This window comes from Aquila chrysaetos, chromosome 6, assembly GCF_900496995.4.
Source record: "Aquila chrysaetos chrysaetos chromosome 6, bAquChr1.4, whole genome shotgun sequence".
NCBI classification, from domain to species: Eukaryota; Metazoa; Chordata; class Aves; order Accipitriformes; family Accipitridae; genus Aquila; species Aquila chrysaetos.
In genome coordinates, this window is record NC_044009.1 from 37,342,467 (window position 1) to 37,366,205 (window position 23,739).

The following is a 23,739-nucleotide window of genomic DNA, read 5'->3' on the forward strand; positions in this document are numbered from 1 at the left end:
CATACTGAGCCTAAATATGCTGTAGAGGTAACAAGAAGATCTATGAAATAATACTCCATGAACTAAATGTTTATTGCTTGATGGAAGTAATACTCTCTAAAAATGTGGTCAACTGGTTCAAAAGAAACAGAAAGCCCTAATCCTTGTTTTGATTTGCAAAGTAATTCTATATCCTTTCCGGTCTTGACCAAGACTTCTCATAATCTCTGCAAAATGGTAAAAATTATTTCATTGGGGTGTTGTGAAGTTTAGAGTTTGTAAAGAACAGAACAAGTAATTACACTTGGCTTCTGTAGAGGGATTTTGATATTCAGTGTTTACACTGTATGCCCAGAAAAGGGGGTTTTGATAGTCTCTCTTAGGTACTGCATAAGTAGTTAATCATCTGATTTTAGCAGACATGGTTCTGAAGAAGACAAAAGCAAATTTTTAAATATTTTATTAATCAAACAAATTAATAAAATGTAAAAAAAACCCAGCCAGTGTTATACTCTATAAATTGGCCTTAAAAGACATTCAAAACAATGGACTGACCACATTTTTCTTATTTACAGTTCAGAAAGATATCTTCTGGTGACACAAATGCTCTAAAGCTCTGGAAAGATCATTTACTCCCTGCCATCTGCATTTGAGAAACCCTTTCAAAGTCTGCATGAACTCAGTCAGGATAGGATGTAAGAGCAGGTTGCTGTGTAGGGAGGTAGGGGCAAAAAGCAATTGCTATTTCCCATACCGGAGCCGTTGTTCAGTATAAAGTGCAGATATTCCGAAATATTTTTAACTACAGCTCATGATTTTTTTTCTCTTTTATAATCTTAATACCATTTTGCACAGTATGTTTATACATTTGCAATAATGAAAGAACAGCTTTTACAGGGATGAATCTGGTTGTAACAAAAAAACATCTGTGAAGGTGTCATTAGTGTCTCTCCAGATCTGTAATCAAATTTGAGTATCTCTTTCTAGGCAGTATTTGACTACTTTGGATTGCTCTGTGTAGACAGTAGTCCATTTTGGTTACCAATGTTCACTATTATCAGTTATCTATCACAGGTGTCAGTGTACCGCTTTCATGGATTCTTCTGCTCTGTGTTAGCAGTTACCTGCAGTGTATGAAATGGGGATACAACTGATTCATTCATCCTTTTAGCACCAGGAGTATCTACAGTAACCATACTAGTTAAAAGTCTAAAAAAAATCAGAAATCCCAGCATATGAAACAGCAAAATGTATAATAGAAAAGGGCAGAGACTGTTGAGCTGCTGCTGACCTGACAGGATAGAGAACCTGTAGCACAGAGATGACCATAATTACTGATTTGGGTACAGTATGGCAAAATCAGCACACTTGGCTTTGCTGTGTGCTTTGATTCTGTTGTGTATTTCAAACTATTACTTTGTGACTCCCTGGCCTAGAATTTTTTCCCATAAGCCTTTGTGGGGTTTTTTGCTCTGTTTTTTTAATAGGAAAAAAGCATGAAAATAGAGACTTTTTCCCTTCTGTAACAATAACACTATGGAGTTACCTCCACTAAAGATTCAGCATTACATGGTAACCTCACTGTGACATTTCTGTATTCCTTCCCAGGCAATGTAACAAGAATTTCAGATACCAGTGCAGATTCTCATTAAATTTAGTAGTGTTTAGCTGAAAGCAATACCAAGGATAAGCTAGATTCAGTGTGCTAAAGAAAAAAAAAAAAAAAAGAGATGCTTTAATGGTATCATCACAATGGTATCATTCAGATTATTTCAATCTTCTGTTCTAGTTTTGAAAAGTCGGATGACATTTATACCAACTGGAAATGTCTCTTGGACTTCTGCTCTCATTCAAGAAAATAAAGATGGATATTCTGTCTTCCCATTAGCATCCTGTTCTGTGCCCCATCTCACAGGGAGATCTCTTTCAAAACTTTGCTTGTATAGTCACCATATATCGCCCAGTCACATCATGTCCAGCTGCAAACAGAAGAAACAGATTTGGAAAAAGCAGCATTGAATTCAAGTTATTTCTTACATGTGTTTAGCGCTCAGAAAACAAAAAAAAATTCAGAAATTCTTATCGTGTAACAGAAATGGACTGCACAAAACTTAATACTAAGCTGCTATAAAGTACAAAAACAAACCTAAAAATCTCATCTTCACATAATCATATGTGCAATTTATAGATTTAAAAAAGTATAGTCCAAAAGTAGAAATCTGCCTGCTATTGAAGCTTCTTTAAAACTATCTACACCATCAGCTTAAGCCTTGGAGACAGATTTGTAATGACTCAGCCTGTAAAAAATGGCTAAAATATTTATTAAAAACCCTCTTGAAATTCTTGAATTTCAGTAAGCTTATATAGAGAAGGTTAACTGAGAAGATTAAAACATGTTTTTTAAAATTATTTTTAGTTTTCAACCCACATAAATAGCTGTTCTAGATCTACAAGCTTTGTTAAATGCTATTATAGTAAATTATAACAATCTGCTATCAAATGAGCAGCCTCACTGGCTCCTTTGAAACACACTAGAGGACATGTTTAACCTATGTAAACACCTGTGTTACTACATAACAGTATTTGCCATCATTAAATTACACACCTGGTTATGTTTTACAACAGCAAATAAGTAATTCCATGTGGCTCTTTTCTGACTCAATTCCTAAGGTGTTTTCTAAGCCATGCACTCTAATCTACTGCTTTAAGCAGCACTCTCTCTCTCTCACTGCACCTTTCAGTTACAGTTTAATTCTAAAGCCACATCATGTCTTTACAGTACTCACCAAGTCATCAACATCACCACCTTCATCTGCGGGAGGCAGAGTTTCATTTTTCTTTTCTTTCGGAGCCAAGAACTGAAAATACAAATGTATGTATATGATACTGACAAAACTCAGACCCTTAATATTAAATTAACAGAATGTCTCCTTTGTATATCAAAACAAATCCACCTATAATTAAAAATTATGAAGGAATTTTGTTCTGGTTTTCACCCTGAAAAATAATCTTAAACTACAGGAAATTTCATAAGACTTGCTTTTAAAGGATTTTATGGTGAAGTGTGTTGAAAAACAAACAAAAGGATATGGTTCTTCAGACAACATGTGGTTAAGCTGTAGAACACCCTCTAATAAGGATGCTGCAAATATTAGTCCCTAGTCTCACAGGGAGATGGGCAAAGTTCATAGAAAAGAAATCTTTCGAAGTCTACTAAGTCCACAGAAACAACCTCAAGCACAGAAAGTACTTGAGACATCAGTGGCTGGAGCCTGGGACTGTACACTTTTCCCTACCCATCTGTTATTGTCCACTGTCAAACATGGGATTCTGGGCTAGATGGACATTTTGTTCATTACAATATGGCCATGTTTATGTTCTTAAAAAAGATAATTTTTAAAGTAATACTGTGTGTAGATACAAAATGCTAAAGGACAGCAAATTGCTCCCCCCTGGTATGAATACATACGTAAGCTGACCAATGGCTTGTTTAGCAAATTTCTTAAGTATGATATTCTAGTTCTGTGTGGAACTTAGAAGTTTCCCATTTAATTCCATTAACATTTAACAAATGAACAAAGACATGAATTTAAAAAAAAACTTCAAACATGCAAGATGGTTAGAATGCCAGTCTTTAAAAATAGAAAATTCATTATGTAAAATTCTATTGCCATAGCTGCTGATACAACTTACCATACGCCCTTCACTTAAAGCATGGCATCCATAAACAGAAGATAAAGGTAAGTTGCTCAGATACTATAACAAATGAAATCAAACATACAGACAATATCGGGAGTACAACCACCTCTGAATGACTTTTCTCTTAGCCTAACATAGTGGAAAAAAAAAATTTAGCTAGAAAGATAGAAAAAAAAATACAAATATTTGACTCTTACTTAAAAAGTATCCAGTTGTCTACAAGTTTTAGTTACGGTCCCTTTACAAATATCCTTACTATAAAATCATAAATTTTCTTTTTCTTATTAAAATGTACCAGAACAAGTATACAGAGCCGGGAACAAGCCTGCCCCAGATAAAAAGATGGCTGTGAAAACTGAGGAGGAAGAAAAGCCACATTCCATAACTTTGAGTTCCATCATCCTTAATTCAGAAACAACTTTGCTGTAACTCTAGATGATGAAAGAGAACAGCTAGTTAGAAAATAACCACATTAAACAGGCTATAAATACCTGCTTAGAGTTTATGTAACTCTTTTGTGCAAACAGCTGGCTCTTGAAAGTAAGCTACTGTTTACCTGAGGACTTCAACTGTAACAGCCAAGGAGGTTGTGTAAAAGGCCATGGGATCCCTACCAGAGCACCACCAATCTCTGAGACAATACACATGTACTGTAAAAAGCTTAAATATTATTTTACATAAATAAAGTGTTCTGATCCTTCTCTAGAGCAATAGTGACAGCTTTAGACAAGGAGTAAAACACTAAGAAGTTACCTGCTGCATCCCATTTGTGGGAAAGTACCAGTTATCCACTAGGATGAAAAGCAAATACATTGCTTTTGGTTAACACCAAACACAGAGGATGTAGACAACCTCTGCCTAGTTGTCTCAATACCCAAAGTTCAGGCCTTTCCTACATCCTAATCGGCAACATCCAAGAGGAATGTAGAAAGCTTACTCCACAGACAACACTCAAATTTTAACATTCTGAATTCAACTTATCATACAGATATTGTAGCTGTGAAAAAAAAAAAAAAAAGAGAAGGTGACAGGGCCAGAAGGAATTAGAATTTCAAGATGCCATACGTCTGTGTATCTTTTTTTGCTGGAAAAGTTCTCAATCTAGTAGTAATATAAAGCACAAACTATGAAACTAAAAACTAATGACATTGTCAGCTCTGAAAGGCTTTTTGTGCCAGATCAAATTTCATTTTACACAGTTAATTAAGAGTCAAATGGTATTTCTGAAAGTAGCACATTTTTCAAAGTTTTCAAAATTAGCTTTCCCACACTAAATTAGGTAAAGAAAGCTAAAAGCTAAAGAAATGTATGATGAAGATTTGCAAAAAACTGAAACCTGAAGTTTCCATCAAATGCTGAACAAAGTTGTTTTTTTTCCAAAACCCGTTTTACATTTATGCAAAAGCAAATTACATATAATAGTTGTGCTGAAATCCATTATCTTCCCCAAAGCAACCAGAAAAAGCACTTGACACTTCTGCTCTTTTAACCTATCATCATCATGCTCTAAAATGAGTATCTCCACTATTACAGAAAAAAAAACCCTACCTAAAATCATTTTTCTCAGTGATAAGAAAATATGCATGGATAACCTAGCTCATCCAAAAAGAAAAAGAAAATTTTTACATGTTACCTTTCTAATAATTGGCCTTGTAAGTTTTCCTTTCTCCTTCAAACAGCAACCCTCTAAACCTGAAGTCTTATATCCAAAACAGTCCTGAAACTGCTATCAGCTAGCGATCTGCACGTAAGAGAAAAGGCTTTTGTGTCACATAGGACCACACTGACAGCCAATCTCTTGACCTACATGCTTGCAGGTGATCTATTACACAGGTGAAGAAAACTTGCATCTTACTCTATTGTGTTATTTTAAAAGATGCAATATAACCCTTTAGTGAAGTGTATCACCTTCAGTATATAAAACAAATGAACCATTTTTGCAATCTACTATAGACCTAGGAAAATGCTGGCTTTGTATCACACAGGAAAACTGTGGTAGGGTTTAAGTGGACGAAGGAGGATTAGATTTTAGGTCAGTCCCATAACCTCAAGATAAAATTTTCTATTCCTGCAGATCTTACTCCAAGAATAAACAGTCTTCCAGTTTCTTAAGTAAAAAGTCATATGAACCCTCAACAGACAACGGCAAATCAGGGTTCTCGGTTTGGGTCTGGAGAGCGTGGGGGGAGGTGGTTATCTAGTGAATAACTGGGACTGCCAACTGCCTAGTTAGCAAAAAGATGCAACCCATTTATTCTGAAAGTTAACTGCCATGTTAGAGAACTCTGTTGCAGAGCTGATTTCATGCAATCTCTCTTATTCCCCTATTTTAAAGGGAAGTTATGGCTGTGGTAGGACCTTCAATCAATCACAAAAGAATTTCCTGTATTGCAACACCTGGCTGACTGTAGGATGACGTTAAACAGAAAAGTAATTTTGAAGTCAGCCTACAAATGCTTTGATCCAGCTTAGCTTGGCAGCTGTAAATCTAGTCCTTGGTACTCCATAATTTCTGCTGCATTCCTACGCAGGCCCAGTATTTTTTAGCTACCACAAGCTCACAGTTAAGACAACAGTATGCTGTAAGGTCTTCGTGGCTAGTAGAGATTTCCTTTAGGAATAGTGGCTATTTCACACAGCATTAGTACATTTTCAGCATCAATGGTAATTTCAAGCTAGAAAGCGAAGTTCTCAAGAAAACCATTGTCTTCGGAAGTTTCCAAGTAAATTCACAGCATTTGGAATATATAACAAAAACTGATACTCTTTAAAACCACCACTGGGGAAAAAAGTTGCTCTATACAATTATGTGTGATGAGAAACAGCCAGTAGATCCTTCATGTCTAAAAAACCATCATATTCTGTCATTTGTACTCTGCACATGTACATGGACTCTTAGTTTGTTAGCTTTTCATTTTCATGACATTTCTGTGCCTTCTTCACCTTGAGGTAAATTGTTACAGATGAAAAAAGCAGTTTCTAAAATACAACCTTTTATCCACTCATTAATTCACTCATGGAGAACCTACTTCCATCCCCTTCTGGTTATTGCTAATGTAAGGCCTGGAAGTTGCAAAAATCAATGTAGCATCTTTTAGAAAAGCTGCTTCTCTGCAAAGTACTTGGTGATTTTAGCTACGGGTTTACCTTCAGGGGTCTGTAATACAAGGACCTTCTTTCTCCTAAACTATTTAAAATCATGGCTAGCAGCCTGATACAAGAATGCCTGTTTTACCCTCTCCACACCAATACAATTTTTGACAGCAACTCTGAATTCTGCTTGCTTTCAAACAGAAGGCACCATTCTGCCTGTTCGAATTCACTGCTTTGTAACTGTGACATCCTCCTTTCATCACTGCAGTTACTGAAGTGATATATTTCTGTAGAAATAATACCTGCAAATACTCCAAAACTTTCATTTCCAAAAGGATCTAATATGATCACCAATAATACTACCAGCATCATCTATGATGTGCATGAATCCACAAGAACTGCGTAAAGTGGAAAATACTGATACTGTCTCATATATGGTGAAAACTAGCCATAATAACTTTATATTGCTAAAGTTCACAACACCTTTAGACAAAAAAGTATCCTGATTTTTGAACTTGTGTGCTAACAATGAGATCACAGTTCTTTCTATGAAGTTCAAATAGTCATCCTGCATATATAAATAGTCTATAGTTGTTCCACTACACTGAGTTCCTGAAGCTCCTATTCTTCGTAGAGGACATTTTCAGGTAACAATGTCAATACATGCTACTTTCTAAAGACCAATTAAAGTAAAATGCTGTGGTACATGCTAGCAAATTATTTTTGTTCTGAACTGAGGCAATTTCAGTTGTGTGGCAAAAGAACACTCTTCTTCCTTCATATGGATCCTATTTCATTCACCTAAAGATTTACCCACGTAAGAAAGTATCTTCTGTTCCACAACAAGGACTCTATACAAATAGATTCTCATTAAAAAAACGTTACCTTTTCAGCCTCTTCAGTAGTCACCGAACTTTCCTCTGTTTCATCTTTAGTGATCAAAGAAATTCTGTCTAAAAAAAATAAGACATATAAAAATATCATTAGAAGGCTTTCCAAAAATGCACTTAATGTTAGAAATGAAAAAAAGTCTTCCAAATTCCAACTTCTGAATGTGTCATCATCACCAGCAAAAATAAAAAAATATTGCTCAAAATGTGACTTGCATAAATGAGTCAACTATGATATAAACTATGATATAAAAATAAATTAATGAGCATATTCATAAGCTTGTGGAAGTATCCATTTAGGAAACTGCTAATATTATGACAATCAAACTAATGAGAGACTGAAATCATAGATCACAGATGAAATGCTGAAAATCTATTAGAAATTACACTTTTAGTCATTCACAGCATGCTCTTAGGTCCTTAGGAAAATTAACTCCTAACATACAAAACACTTATGCTGTGACTACCTGCAGTCTGACTACCAAAGTGCTGGTCCTGCCCCTGCTTTGCTCCTTGATTGTGCCAGCACCACCATCCTGTACAGTGACACCCCTGCCCACAACACCCCCTCCCCCAGAAAAAATCTCAATTACTTTTTACCCCAGTCTAGCTCATCACTTGGCTACACGAATGCTTGTGCCTGAATAAAGAAGCTGTGGGTGTGAGGGCAAAGAACAGTAGATTCATAAAGGTTTCAGAAGCAGCACAAGTGTAATGCCACATTAATGTGCCCATAGAACTACATGGCAGGGTTTCATGAGAAGTGAACTTGTCCAACAAATCTGCCTCGCTCCTGAGCCGCTAACTCATTAACTCACATCCATCCTCTTTTGGTGATTGCAGTCACTCATGACAAGGCCCAATGCATGCCACATTTGACAGAAAAGAGGGGATGGATCATGTGACAAGAAGCAGGGAAAACAGGACTTCTGCTTTTGGTAGCAGCAAGTGAAAAGCAATTTCATCTACCTAGTGAGAGCAGCTAGATTATGCATAAAGCACCATGATTTTATCATCTTCTCACAAGAAGATAATCTATTTTGTATGAAAATACCAACCCTGTTTTTATTTGTAATTATTTTTTTTCTCAAAAATATACTCCAGTTTGTCAAAAACTCTGGCTTGTACAAACTAAAAATTATTCTAGCCTGGCTTTGGAAGATCCAAGTTTCCTACTTTCAAAGTCTGATGGTTTCTTTCTTCAAATTTCTTCAGAGAAGGTCCCCTATGATACTACTGAATATAATATTCTTTCAGTGCTGTCTTGTGCTGTTGTTTTGGGTTGCTAAACAAATTCCCATCTTGTATTTTGAAACAGTTGGATGAAGTAGACATTACAGAGTGTCTGGAGTTCATAATTTTGAAAGGTGCTATACAAAAGCATATAATTGCATTTTATAGCATGCAGCCTTAAGAGATACAGCTGGACATTTAACAGATTTTCTTAGCACTGGTTCCAATTAAAAACAAGAGTATGACGTGAAAGATTTTTTTTAGTCCACCATGTTTTGTATTTGTGAAAACGTTCCTTTATTTATCACTTGCGTAGTCTCTGAATGACTTTTAGAATTGCACTGCCTTGTATCTCTCAGTTTAATCATAGGTAGGTGTCATATTACCACATATTCTGTCCTTCAGGTTGCTTAAATACAAAATGATCCGTGACATATTTCAATGCTATCTGTGCCTTTTTTGAAGCTTAATTTGGAAGAATCTTTTTATATCTCTGCTGCATGAGTTTTTTCCATTTATTTTGAAATTCAGCTGAACTTGTATCTTCTTCTCCCAACCCTGTAACATTTAATTTGTCTCTCTTCTTCCACAATTAATTTACCATTTCAACAAGACTTGGCAAGGCATTATGAATATTGCTGATATGAAACTATTAGTGCAAAAAAGGAAGCTGCAACGTGAAAGTTTTTTTTATTTTTTTAAACAGGCTGCAGGAATGAACCATATCAAAATGCTGCTCTGGGGTTAGTGTCCCATTGCTAACTAAGTTTTCTCTTACATAATGGGTAATACAACTAGAATTTTTTTCGGTTTTTTTTTTAAATGCCATCATACCTTGTATCAGGACCTCCCAGAAATCAGCTAAGGCTTTATCTTCCACCTTTGATTTCAGGGCCTGCAGAAAATCATTAAAGCACTGCACCTTGAACAGCTGAAAAAAATAACAGCAATGATAAACAAGAAATATTAAAAATACTAAAGAGCACTGCCAACTTAATTCTTCATGAAGTCATCTAACATGGCGAACACAAAAGTCACTACAGATTTTGGTTTTTATCTCTACTAAAACCAAGAGTTCTAAGGAAAGGTGAGCCACAAAAACTGCCTTTCAGAAAGCTAGAAAGACTTTCTTGTAACTAGCTTTACTGAAGAAGAAATTTGTAGGATTGCTTATATTTCTTTTACAAGCATCAGGTCATAGGCCTTCTGGTTTTATGTTTAAAAGAAAACAAAAAAACAGCAAATAAGACCAGGGAAGCTAGTCACCATTCCAGTAAGAATTCCAGTAAAGAAACATAAAATGCAAATATATTTCTAAACTTTCAAACAGCATAACAGATTTTAATCTACAAATCAATTCTTTTTGCTGTAGTAATAAATTCTCAAGTTTCTAATACAGCAAACAGTCTCATTATGTCTTTAATTTGAAAGAGATGAGAGTTTTCACATATTAACATTACCTTCATGGCCTCCTCTCTGAAAACTCTGATACAGCTAATCCCTTTCATGTAATACTGTGAACCTTTATTTTCCAGGAACTGATCAATGCGGTTTATCAACTGCTGACTCACTGAAAGACAAGAAGAAATAAATAAATCAAAGAATGCACACTTGCAAGGCAAAAAAAAATTTTTCCTTTACATCTTTCTATTCCACAGGCATCTAAAGAGTTAATCATACCTACACCACCTGAAGCTACTCAAGTTGATAATTGTTATCTAAGCTACTGACAATTACTTCAGCCTTTCTGGAAAAGCTAGATATACTAGGAAGAAACCCAAGCATGGCCAAGGCAAAAGTCTTTCCCTGAAAGCCAAGAAAAAAAGCACTGGCCTAGCTTGCTTGATAGAAAGTAAAACCAGAACATTTGGGATCCTAAAGCTGAGGGAGGTTATGTTCTACAATGCAAGCATACCCCCCCTAAGCATCCTTTGAAATACATGCATATTTCAATAAAAGCGTTAAATTTACAATGAAGGTGTAATAATGCCAAAACAACATCTGTAGGGTGATTGCAGTTAAAAGACTACCTTGTTGTTGACATTACAGTATATCTTGTCTCTGTACAGGTAGTTTGATGATTTTTCAGCTGGGCAATGCTGTTTATGATTATGAAGATAAGTGTTAAAAACTGTGCATGCCTGACAGAGAAAAGCAGAGGCAAACAATGAGACTTGTACCAACAAGAAGGGGAACACCAGTTTCATCCTCACTGTTGAGCTCCTAAAAGGTAGGTAGCTATAAAACACTGCAAACATGACAAGTGGAAAACGTCACCAAGAGCTCTGCAAGCCCAACTAAATTCTGCTGGATTTTAGTACTTTATTTTCTTTATGTTTAATTACAGGTGAGGAACTGTCTGATTTTACCATCTGGCAGACACCTCAGCCTGGGAAAAGACAAGCATGAGGAGGATACAGCAGTGATCTATAAACTCAGAAGCATTGTGAAAAGGATGAATAGGGAGTGATAGTCCACTACCTCTCTCAAAACAAGAGCAAAGAATTGTGTTAAGAGCAAATGAAAAAAGAAGTACCTCTTCAAACAGAACCAGTTAACCTCTTTACCACAGGCTGCTGTGGGATGCTAGAAGTTTGAACAGCTTAAAAAAAATACTTGAACAAATTCTTAGAATTCTTAAAAGAGGAACTCTATCAAGGGAGATTAAAGATGATGTTGCCATTGAGGAAGAAACTGCAGGAAAGCATTCTGGGCAAGTCACAGCATCTGCCTGTCCTGTTCTTGTACTGTTAAAGACAGGTTACTGGATTAGCAGAACCTTTAGTCTGACCTATAGCCCTTCTTATATTCAGATGTTACGGGCATAGACGTCACTGCAAGTATTTCAGCCACAGAAACAACATAGAAAATCATCTGCCAGAGTGATGGAAGAGACAAGGATAAACGAATACACCAAGAAGCAGACATGTTTAACTACTGTATTCCACTCTGCTCACTGTAAGCATACGCAGTGCTAGCTGTTATATTTATGTTCTATAAGAGGCCTAATTCAACTGAATCTGAGGGACAGCATCTCTGAAGAGTGAAATGAGACATGTCTGATATTCTCCCACTAGCTTTTGACTCTACGGAGTTTCTAGAAAAGGAGGTGTGTAATGGTTCTGTCCAACAGCACCTATCACAGAAGAAAATGTGCTGAAGTGCCTACTGCTCCAGAAGGGATCAGCTCACTCTATTTATTTTACCAGTAGCTGACAAACTAAATTTAAGACTCACTACTTAAGCTCTCCAAGTTAAGTCAGTCCATTTTTTTCATGGTTAACGATTTTCTCATTAAATGTTCTAATTTCTTATGAATTGCACTAATAAAAGCAAGTCCTGCTGGTGTTTTCAGTGGTGGTGGCGTTTTTTTTAAATGCTGCCTTTTCATTGATGTGTTAAATTAAAACCCCAGGCACTACGAGGGTGCAATAAAAGTCTTTATTGTCAGAATGATTCCAGCATACTGTTTGAAATTATCAGACAGTCTACTTCTTTTGCATTTAATTTTTTTAAAAATCCCTTTCCATTTGATTGCACTGGCAGGCATCAGAAGAAAAGACTTTTTCTTGCTACTGACTGTGAGCTGCCTCCTTTTGAAATCTGTTGTAGGGAACCAAAAAAACTCTTCAACGTTTTACTAGGCACTGAAAGACCATAATATATGCAAGGAACAGGTTACATGGCAACAATATTTTAAGTCAGATTCTTCTAACATCTTGAAACAGCTTGGCTAAAGTTGGGTCTGTCCATTGGGTCTCCCTTAAATGATAGGCCAATGACTGATGAATCTAAAATAGATAAAATTCTTGTGTTTTGATTAGACTACCAAATTACATCAGGGGGCCAAAGACAATACCAGAGACGGTAGATAAGGATTATAACTGGAAGTTCTCCAAAGTGGACTCCGTTCCTTTACACTTGTAGGTCTGAGAACTTTGTTTATTTCCTGCTGCCCATTACCTGCCTTTCCATTAGTATGAATCTTTGGTTTTGGGTGCTGCAAAAAATAGATCTCCCTGGTTTTGGAGAAAGGTACGTTCTGCATAAAGGTGTCTATTTAACTAAGCTGGGAATATCAGCATTAACTCTGATATGTCCCAGACAAATCTCAGGCACTGGGGTTTTGAAGAGCAGGTCCTGGAGTTACAAACTGACAGGCTACTACTGTGTAGCTACTACTGTGTAACAACAACTTTTTTTCTTCTCTCCCAAGTTCCCTCATACCACACACACATTTAAGGAAGTAAACTAACAAACTTCTACATTTTGCATAAACTGGAATTCCAGCATGTTCTGCAGAACATCCCAAGAAATTTTAATCTTCTGCTTCCTCCTTTTACTGTACCTGAATGGTTAGATAACAAAATATAGTGATTAAAGGCTGGAGAACAGGCAAAAAAAAAAAAAAAAAAAAATCTCTGAAGAGAACATCTTTTAGTTCTAACAGAATGTAACCCCTTCCACACTGGCATTCAGATACATTCCCTACTCTAAAATACATTCACCAGTGCTGTTATTTCTTGTGAAATATGCCGTGAACAATTATATTAACTTGTTATCTCTGAATAGTTACAGTACAAAAGTGTAGTTATATTTTCATGTTTGTTCAGTTCAGTCCTTGTTCTGGATTACTGTGCCAACATGATTACAGAATAATAGTAGCTAAAACTGTATTATAGTCCAAGTTCAATTCCTTGGTGTTTTTTTTCCTCCCTTAAAAAAATTAATCAGGTTAAAAAAATAGTTCCTTCTGTAGACAGAAGAATCCTGCTATTATCAATCTTTTGATTTATCACTGGTGGTGGTAATGATTTGTATTCATGGACAGCGCTTAAAGTAAGAGTCACTGACAAATCAGTTAAACCACGTGATAATTAATTTTAAACTACTGCTCTGTAGGTATGATCTTTTTGTAACTGAAAAGAAGAAAGATTTTAAACTGAAAAGTGTCCTAATTTTTAAGGATTTCCTTCATTTTTAAGCCAAGAAATAAGAATTTGAAGATCAAGACTGCTGAACTGCTGCAGTGTCCTATGAGGTGCTGTTCAATTTTGAAATGGTGCCTCCAAATGGCCTGTGGGTATGGATCAGAATAATTTAGGCTGGATGTCTGAAGGACATATGGCCCAAATCCCCGCTCAAACCAGGGTCACTGTGGATTAGGTGGCTCACTGCTCCACGGACTTGAGTTCCGAGTAGCTCCAAAGATGGAGAGTCTCCAAGTTCTCTGGGCCCCTCTTTCTGTGTTTGACTACCACAATCGTGATTTTTATTATTTTTTTTCCCCATAACATCTAATTCAAATTCTGTTTGTTGCAACTCAGAGCTTTGCGTCTCACCCGATCGCTATGCCCTTCAAAGACAAATCTGGCTTCATCTTCTCTGTGAAGCAGACGTACAGAAAACTTCAAAGTGATTTTATATACTCAAGTATTTGGTTTGCAAATACTCTTCTAATGACTGAATCATTTTCATCAAACCAGCCATTGCATTTGGCCTACCTAGCAGTAGAGCATGAACAGTCTCCGAAATACACAAAAACATCCAGTAAGATAAAAACGCAGATGAACTGCAAAGACATATGCTAACAAAAACTGAAAGTAAATACCAGTTTTTTAAAAAACTATCTTAGGTCTAAAAAGGTAGTTAACTATACACATTTCTACAGAAAATCTTGCAATAAAATATCATTCTTGTTGCAACTGCCTAATGAATTCCCACTGCAAATCTCTTATACACAATTCTTTTATGCATACAAAGCATCCAGTGCAAAACCAGTGTTTTACATTTTACTTAAGAAGCTATCTACAAGCCATGGGAAAAGTGTGACACCTCAGGCACAATGGAATATTTGCTGAAATCTATACATGCAATTACTGACTCTTTTAACTTTATTTTTCTAGAAATGCCTAGGAATAAAAATATTAACAAACTTGTTATAAATATAAAAATGACAGTTTGGTACAATTTGTCTATGGACATTTTTTCTTATGTCCATAAACTGTACAGTTGTCATTGCAGATTTCTCTCTTTGCTGACAATCAGTAAAATAAAAAAAAGCTCTTTCAACTATAGGACTTCAGACATCATGTTCTCGGGTAGGAGTCCTGTAAGATGCAATGAAATCCAGCCTATAAACTTGCCCAGAAAATTTACAAACCAAAGAAAACACTATGCATGTGTCAATATCTTTTTTTACTCCCCATTAAGACATCCTATCTTCTACAGAAGCCTATGAAAATACAACACAGCATATCAGACACCTTCTGCTCTCCCGAAATGCAGACATGGATGGAAACCTGTAAATAGTCCAACAGAATGAACTGGTAGTCATGTGGCTACTCCTTTGGCATTATAAAGATGGCAAGCACTCACTGCATTTGAGAATCTTTGCAGCCACAGCAATGAAGAAACTCATTATACACCCTTGGGAGTAACAATTAGATTCTACTCAGGCAAACTAATCTATTTTATTTGCATTCATTGACAAAAATGTCAGAAGCTGTTATCAGAAGACTGCTCTTCATGATGACTGTGCACTTGTAACCTGCTCAAAATAAGACCTGCATAAAATGACATCTCCCTGGCCATGAATGCAAATAAGAAAGTAAAGATATCTGGTGGGGAAACACAATACTAGTTACATGAGCAATCAACATTAACCAGCAAGCTGACACCATCACACACAACTCATCACATAAGCCATAAGTGGGTCCCTACTGTAGTAAACTACACAGATGTCAATTAAAACCAAAGTTGATTACTGTTTCAGGAATTGAGCTGCTAGTCTCAGAAAACCTATCCCTAAGACCCTTGCCAATTTGAAACTCTTAGATTTTCTAAAAATATGTATTTATACATTAGTGACCCGGTTCTCAGAGTGAATGTGTCGTTTCTTCTGCTCTGGTCCACTGTGGGATGCAGTATCAGACACAGGGTGTCTAACTTGCACTTAGGCTTCTCCTATGAATAGCACAAACCCAGATCATCAAATCCCAGTGAGGCCACTGCAGGAGATGCATTGGTACTCATTTTCAATGGTAAATAAACAATTAGGACTTCCTACAAGCTGTTTGGTGGGGAAAAAAAAAAAAATTCCTCTTGCCATACTTTGGTATTGATAACTTTACAATTTTGGTGAGAGACTTGCTGTGGACTGAAGGGGATGTGTGCCATTAACCTGCAGCTTAATCAAAAAGCCACTGTACTGTCAGTATTTAAAGTACAACTCTTCCTACTGCTACAACTTCTCTATCTACCAAAAAAACCCACCCCCAATCAAACAGTTGAAAGGTCTTTCTCCTCCCTGTGGAGGGACTCTGTTGCTATTTTGTTTTAAAATGAGAATGTAGGCTCTGTTCAGTTTGGAAGACTACACTGGATGCTCTTTTTATACAAGAAAGAAGCAAAACAGAATGCAACCTAGTAGTTCTCCTGTCTGTATCCTCACACATAAAATGTAATTTATTTTTTTTTCCCCAATAAACTATTTGAATGCCACAGATTATTGTTTCCTGCAAAGACTTTTTACATTTCACATGTTCTAGCAGAGGAGGAAAAAAAAAAAGTTTCATCATTAAATATGATATAAAATTATACTAAAAAAACCCCTTAGAATCACTGAATAGTTTTAAGGTAGAATTTACTATTTACATAACCAGAATGCAATACAGCAAGCCATTAAAAACATGCCTGTAATGTTTTCTGTATTAAGCTACCTAAAAGGCTCTAAAGCAGAAAAAGGATTATGCAGAAGAAAAAAGTAATATGCAGAGCATGTTTTTATTTATAGTGGCTTCTATCTCTCCTTTAAATGGGTGACTGCGCTACATTCTGTCTAACTACCCCTTATAATTACAGAGCAAATCACACAAAAAATAAACGCAGATTGCTGAAAATTTCAGAAGCCATCCAAACATGTACTGCAGTTATCTCCAGCACAGCTACCAAGTGGACATATTTAAGCTCTCTTTAGTTAAACCATCTTCAAGGGTAATCACTATACTTGTTTGTGCCTTAAAGCTTTCCTACATGATAAAATTAATTACCGTAACGAAGTAGTCAACTGTTTCACAGTTTCTGTATTCTAATATATTGTACAATGTTTTTTTACTGCATCTTAATATAGCTGAGATTTGAGAACACAATTCCAAATAGTTTTTCAATAAACAATTTCTTCTGCATCTAATGCAAAATCCATGTAAAAAGCTGGCTAGGTAGCTTATAGAGCTGGAAATTCTGGAGAGAAATAGCTAAGTAGGCTTTAACAGACTGTATCACAAATCAATATACCACTCAACACCCTCCTTGAACTATGTCTAAAAGGACCAATAGCCATGTTGAAATACCTAGCACCTCACCTCAGCATCTCTGCAAATCTTTTTCTTTGAAAAGAAATGTTACATTAGTGGCTATTCGGCAGATGAGGTTTATCTTGCCACAACCTTCAAATCACCCTTTAAAAGAAAAAAGGACCCCATCCATCTTGTGCATTCTTTTTAAGATACCTTTGGATTACATAGTTCTCTGTAGAGCTATTCCAGTAGGGAGATACCATACAAACAAATGATAATTCCATTGCATTTTCAGACTTATGGCGTGCAAGACAGTGGCTGACCTGTGCTTTGTATTCTTCCTCGCCTCTGCATCAAAACCCTGTTTTGCTGTACACTGAGAATAGATTCAGTGCACAAAGAGCTTCATCTCATCTTTAAGAGTCACATACTACCTGCTCTTTACACCCTAAATTCACCTTTATTTTGCTTACCACAAGCAGTAAGAAATGTTCTTTGCATGATTTAAATCTCAGGCATCAGATTCTTATTTCTTCATGGAACAGAGTAAGTAGACTGCAGAAGACAAGTTTCTCACACCACATGCAGCCAACACAGAAAGATCCTGTGAAGCTAGATGAAAGCTGATACCCAGTTTGAATGACGCAGTCAGTACCAAGGGATCTTCTGTTAAAAACACCTGAGGAGTTGCTCAGATGCCTCAATGTAGCTGTCTAGTGCCATCTTACACAAACATGGATATCTGAGACTTTCAAATGGGGAAGGCAAATATTGACACGGGAATCGAGTGACACCTTTCTTTGCTGAGTGGCACTAGAAGCTAAGCAGTAAACTCCAGAGCATCTCACATAGCACTAGAAACTTATGTTTAGACAAACGGATTGCATTTACTGAACCCTGAAGATGCTAGTAAATATAATTAAGATAGATGAAAGTCATTTACCGTCTTTGAAGTCAGCGTTTTTCTGCCTCACCAGAATTCGGAAATCTTCTGCTGGGTTAACGCTACCAACCTACAAAAGGTCCAAAAATGATACAATCATCTGCCAATATCCATCTCTTTCTTCTTGCAAGGCAACAAAAATCTTTAAGTTTCTGTTTATTTTAAAATGGAAACAGAAGCTCTACACTTCTCTGCATGCAGACTCATAAAATGCAAGTCTTGCAATGTGTGTTAATGTGCAGTACTCCTAACAAAGGTTAGTTATGACATGAGCAAGATGAACTTACTATGCTGCACTGTTAAGCCAACCATGTTCTCTGGGGTTTAGAGGTCAGAAGCACAGTAATTCAGGTTATCTGCTAGTTCAGCTTTGAGACTTTCTGTAGCACAGACCTCTCACTAATCTTGACAGACGCTTAATGAGGAATGGGAGCTCCCAGGCATGTGGGTACAGAATCATTGGCTTGCCACTCCAATAGGAAGCTCAAAATTAAAAGCTTGCACTCAATTCATCTACCCTTTCTGGTCCAGTCTGATATCTTAAAGCTGAAGCTCTAAATAGGCATACAGGTGCAGAAACCTTACAAAGGAACTAAAACCAGGTCAAATATAAATAAACACTTACTGAAAAACGGATGCAGTAAGTTTAGAAAAAAAAAAAATTACATTGCTTAAAATTTCCTTTCAGGAATCAAAATTCTCCTAAGTTTATTTGAAATTTTTATGCTTTGCTGTCAAAATAATTCACAGATCTTTCAATAAGCTTGCTTGGTGTCTTTATGTTTCTTTTAAATCTGGCAATGTCACTTTTCAGGAAATATCAGAAATTTATGTTAGGAGTACAGAATATTTAAGTCTTTTTAGATTTTAAATCTTTTTTTAAATCTCAATTGTGCATTTTAAAAACCAACCTTAAAGGATAGCACATTTGAAAACAAGTGAAGTTATCTCAATATTAAATCACTTTTTTTCCTGTAATATGAAAAATCAAATAAAGGAAAGCGCACGGTTATGATACAGGCTTCATCTACCCATGTACACAACATCTGGAATTAAGTTAGACCTAGCAGCAAGATTAAGCCAAATTTGTGATTCAGAACCCCAACTAAAGCAGAGAACAATCTCTAAAAATCACAGCAATACCCCTGATTAAATATACAGAGACAACTTCTATGTTGCAGGTGATATGAAAGGGAGCAAGAACAAAATTCAACCACTGAACCCCAGTTCTGAGATTCTGTTTTCTTCAGATCCTCAGGCTTGCCCTTTAGAGTTCTAGACATTGGGGGAGAATTTTGTCCTAAAATATAGAAGACTGATGGAAACTTGTGCTAACATACGCCTAAGGGCAGAGAAAGTTGTCTTTACAATCTCTAGCAGAGAGTCTCAAATCTACAAGTAGACAGTATTTCAGTCATGTTTCAGCTAGAAACCCTCCTTTTATCAGGAATTCTGTATATTCACTATAATACACTCTGAGAAATTTATCTTCCCCTTTAAAAATCAGATTTGTAAAAATATGCTTACAGAGGTGACATTGCCTTCAGCAAGTTTTATGATGCTAAAGCTACCTTCCTCATCTTCAATTTTTGGTTTCTTAGGGTTGGGTCCATCTTCACTGCTGCAAATGAGAAGGAAAAAAATTAACATAAACACTTAAACTGTCCTGCCTACTAAACAGGGAGTCAGTAAATTAATGAAATACACACCGAACACCGAACAAAACTTCATTATATAACTGCTCCAAAATTAACACTAAACCATGCCTCATTTTTCCCCACAGGCTGCACAAAGCAGACAGTAGAAACAGAGATCAAAATTAATCTTAGCATAAAACAAGGGCACCGCTTGTTGAAGATGCGAGATTATTCATGCTTATTCATGCTTATATACACATCTTCTCTACCTTTCTAAATACATAATCTCTTCAGTCACTTTACTTGGAACCTGTATATTGAGTTAACCTTGATAATTTACAGCATATGATTTACTGATTTACAGTGTATTACATCACATTTGCTATTCTCACCAGATTCATTCTAAACATGAAGTGGGAAGGAAAACTTAACATTTAAGAGAGAAATTCATTTACTCTTCAAAAATTACCTGCTAGTTCCTGTCTTGGAATTGATAGCTACTACAAACCTCTTTACACAGTGGCTTTTGAGTTTAGTGACCCATATTCTCCACCACTTACAGCAGTCAAAACCTGCTAGACAAACCCCATTTAAGCACGTAAGAACTCTTTTACAACATTTTAAGCTACATCTCAAAATGCTTTCAAAAGATTATTTGTTATTTTTAAAAAGGTAATTCTGATTTTAGGCTACTTTCTAACTTTATCCTCACAGGTAACATATACCAAGGTGTACATTCAAACTAGGAACTTAATTGTAACATCTAATGTGCAAACTTTAGAGCACATCTTGGCAACAGAGGAAAATCCAGGTAATCACAAAACGGGAAAAAAAATCAGACACTGTGTTCTATGTCACTTAATGTGACAGGCTACTGACACAGAAGAATCGATTTCAGTTTAAGAATGACTGAAAGCTACTCAGCGATCTAAACGGCAGTATTTGCGTTCAAGGAATCTCAAAACAAAGTAGGAAGTTTTTCTTAAAAATTCTACTACTGCAGTGAAAAGAAGAAACTGCTTGACAATGTAGGGACAAAGCCAGAGATCCTGGACTAGGTGCCACTTTGCATTCTACAAGGTTAGAACTGATTTTAAAAAACTGCACTGCACGTTACAGAAGCAATCAACTGTTAGAAAGAACTTGTACAGTCTTCCTTTTTACTTTCTATAGCACACTCCTCCCCTACTTTACAATCAGTGTTTATCCCACTTTGTTTCAGTAGTCTTCTCTGTCCTTTACTTAATTTTGTCACTACTGAAATGAAATCCCATCTCAGCAACTCCTGTCATCCAACATAACCTTACTTATCACTCTAGGAGAAATGATGACTTTAGTTATGCCTCAGGACAAGGATAGGATACCTTGCTTCATTCTCAACTCTGCTGACCTTCTGGCTGACCTTGAACAAGTTGCTTGACAGCCAATATGCCTGTCCATAAAATGGAGAAACTGATAGTTATCTAAAACCAGTGAGTTTAGAATTTCTACGTGAATCAAAATTCTTGCATATTGATGTGGTTTGATGAAAGGTGCAAAGAACAACAAAAATTCTCTTTTAGAATATTTTTCTCCAAAGGTGTTTTGCAATCAGTTGCAATGTCTTGAAATCTTTTTCCTCCTGCATTATTTTTACTGATTCAAAATGCTTTGAGATTAGAGGAAGGAGGAGAACATAAATGATGATGCTGCATTTAACTGCCTAGGACCAAATCTATAGCTGTCATTAACCAGTAGAGTTTGTTAGAGTACTGCAGAAACTAATGAATCAATACCCATTTATACCAGCCAAGGATCTGACATTTAGAATCTGTTACTTGTAATGCACTGATTAGCAGTATTTTTAAACTGTAAAACATGCAACTACTATTTCAGAAAAATTAATAAAATAGAAGATTAATTTAAAACACCCACTTCTACATTTATATAGAAGCCTCTCACATACTGCAAAGCTGGATGAGGTAACAGCCTCTCCAAAGCCAACCTAAGAAGGAAAAAGTAAAATGCTTTCTATTTTACTGATTTTTTTAAACTACGCAGAGCTTAGCAAAAGTGAAACAAACAAATACTGAATATTAAAATCTGTATTAAGATATCATGCCTACATTTATGCTGCCTTAGTAGACATTAATCTGGTCAATATGATGATAGACAAACAAATCGGTTTTAGAAAACAAAAAATAATGGTTAAGAGAGCTTCTAGCCAACTTTTTCAAAACACTTTAGCACAAATTACCTAGATCTGATAATTTTAATAAGTTGAATATTATTTGTTGTTTAACATTTTTCTTAGTCATTGTTGCAGTGATGTACTTTTCTTTATCAAGTGATTTTATTATACCACTCAGCTTTTCCCCAAACACAGAATAAAACATTACAGTTAACACATCTGTTTAGTAATAATACTACTGTTCTCATTCAATACTACAGCAATACCATTTTTTTTGCAATTTTTTAAAATCCTATTACCATTCATTCTTCTTTGCATAGTTGAGTCTGTATCTTTTTGCCTCCTTTACAGATTTTTTTTAAATAATTTTAATGCCCCACACCAATTTATCTCAATTATTTTTACAGCTGCTTTCATCACCCCTCTAAAGGAAACCAGTTTTAAAACAAAATAAATTTTCCTTCTTGCTTGTCAACTTGATGCCTTTGGAGTGATATGTTTTTAAGCAACTACCAGTAATGGGTCACTGTTTTTTGTTTAAATTCTCTCCCTAGCTTGTTTGAACCCAAGTTTTTTTTTGTTTTTTTTTTTTTTAACTGGTTCTATCACTTTTTAAAATACACATATAAATGTACGTATATGCAACACACAGAGAAACTGGGGCACAGAGCAAGGACAAGAGAATTTAATCAGTATGAATTCACAGACACACCAAGGCAAGACAGGCACACACAGCAATGAACAAAATAAAAAGCAAGGTGTTTCCCAGTCTGTATATAGAAATGTGGTCACTATTCCAGAGCAGTAATGTGAGAAGTCCCATCTCATGTCTTCCCAAAGATAACACACTGAGGAGGCTCTAGCCAACTCAAGGTAAAGGATATATAACAGCTCACCTAAGCAAGGCCTCAAAATGCCTCAAAGACATTATTCCTTGCACTGAAAGGACTAAGCTAAAAATGACAAAAGGGAGGGAGAAGGAGCTAACTGAGAACTCTCCAACATCCTAGGGGACCCACTAGTTATATTGTAGGCATTCAATAAATTAAGCTCTAAAAAGCAGATTTTTGTTTGAGCAAATTGATTTGGCTGGTGTGACAGTACCAATGCAGTAGCAATTAAGCATTTATTCTTCATATTTGCAGCACAAATAAAGTAAACACAATATATGTAGTAACATAAAAAAATAATTTTATCTTAAAAACGGTTCAGACAACAGATGTTCCAGGAAGAGTCCATACAGTTTGATTTTTCGAGACATCCACATTTATTGCACAGCAGATAACAATGAAGCTGCTTTTCTTTTGATTTGGTATTCAAAATGAAAGCTACAGAACAACATAAATTGAGCATGCTGAGAAGGAACACTCATCTTTACAGCTAATTTAAAGCTCTGCAGCATTTATTTTATACTAAATTAGACCTTCTGTTATTCTTATTTGAACTATTTTATAACTACCAGTAGGACAAACTGTTTGACCAGGAGGCAGTAAGTAATGCAACAGGTTGCCCAGTGAGCATGTGCAGTCTCCAGCCCTGGATGTTTTCAAGACCAGACTGGTTGAAGCCCTGAGTTACCTGTTTAGATCTCATAGATGACCCTGATTTGAGCAGCAGGTTAAACAAGAAACCTGCTGAGGTCCCTTCCAGCCTGATGGATTCTGTGATTCTGTGACAACAAATACAGACATAAAGAAGCTACAGACTGGTTCTGGTGTATCTTGCCCCATAATAGTAAGACCACCACTACTCAACAAAATACCCCAGACATACTGTGGTACCACAATATTCTCCACAC

General features: G+C 36.0%; 1 protein-coding gene across 3 annotated transcripts in view; it reads right to left on the reverse strand.

Annotated features, from left to right (window-relative positions):
• Positions 1 to 424: 424 nt before the first annotated feature.
• The window catches only part of XRCC5 (X-ray repair cross complementing 5), a 56,519-nt gene continuing 33,204 nt past the window's right edge, over positions 425 to 23,739 (reverse strand). The window contains exons 15-21 of one of the 3 annotated variants that reach the window (XM_030018182.2): positions 19,662 to 19,755; positions 18,135 to 18,204; positions 10,355 to 10,464; positions 9,729 to 9,825; positions 7,657 to 7,724; positions 2,766 to 2,837; positions 425 to 1,958 (exon numbers count right to left, since the gene is read on the reverse strand). In XM_030018182.2, coding sequence (XP_029874042.1) covers positions 1,944 to 1,958; positions 2,766 to 2,837; positions 7,657 to 7,724; positions 9,729 to 9,825; positions 10,355 to 10,464; positions 18,135 to 18,204; positions 19,662 to 19,755 — 526 coding nt within the window. In that variant the 3' untranslated portion in view covers positions 425 to 1,943. Of the gene's footprint in view, positions 1,959 to 2,765; positions 2,838 to 7,656; positions 7,725 to 9,728; positions 9,826 to 10,354; positions 10,465 to 18,134; positions 18,205 to 18,323; positions 18,689 to 18,879; positions 19,435 to 19,661; positions 19,756 to 23,739 lie in introns of those variants that run through there. The other 2 variants (XM_041124392.1, XM_030018183.2) reach the window with 2 other exon arrangements.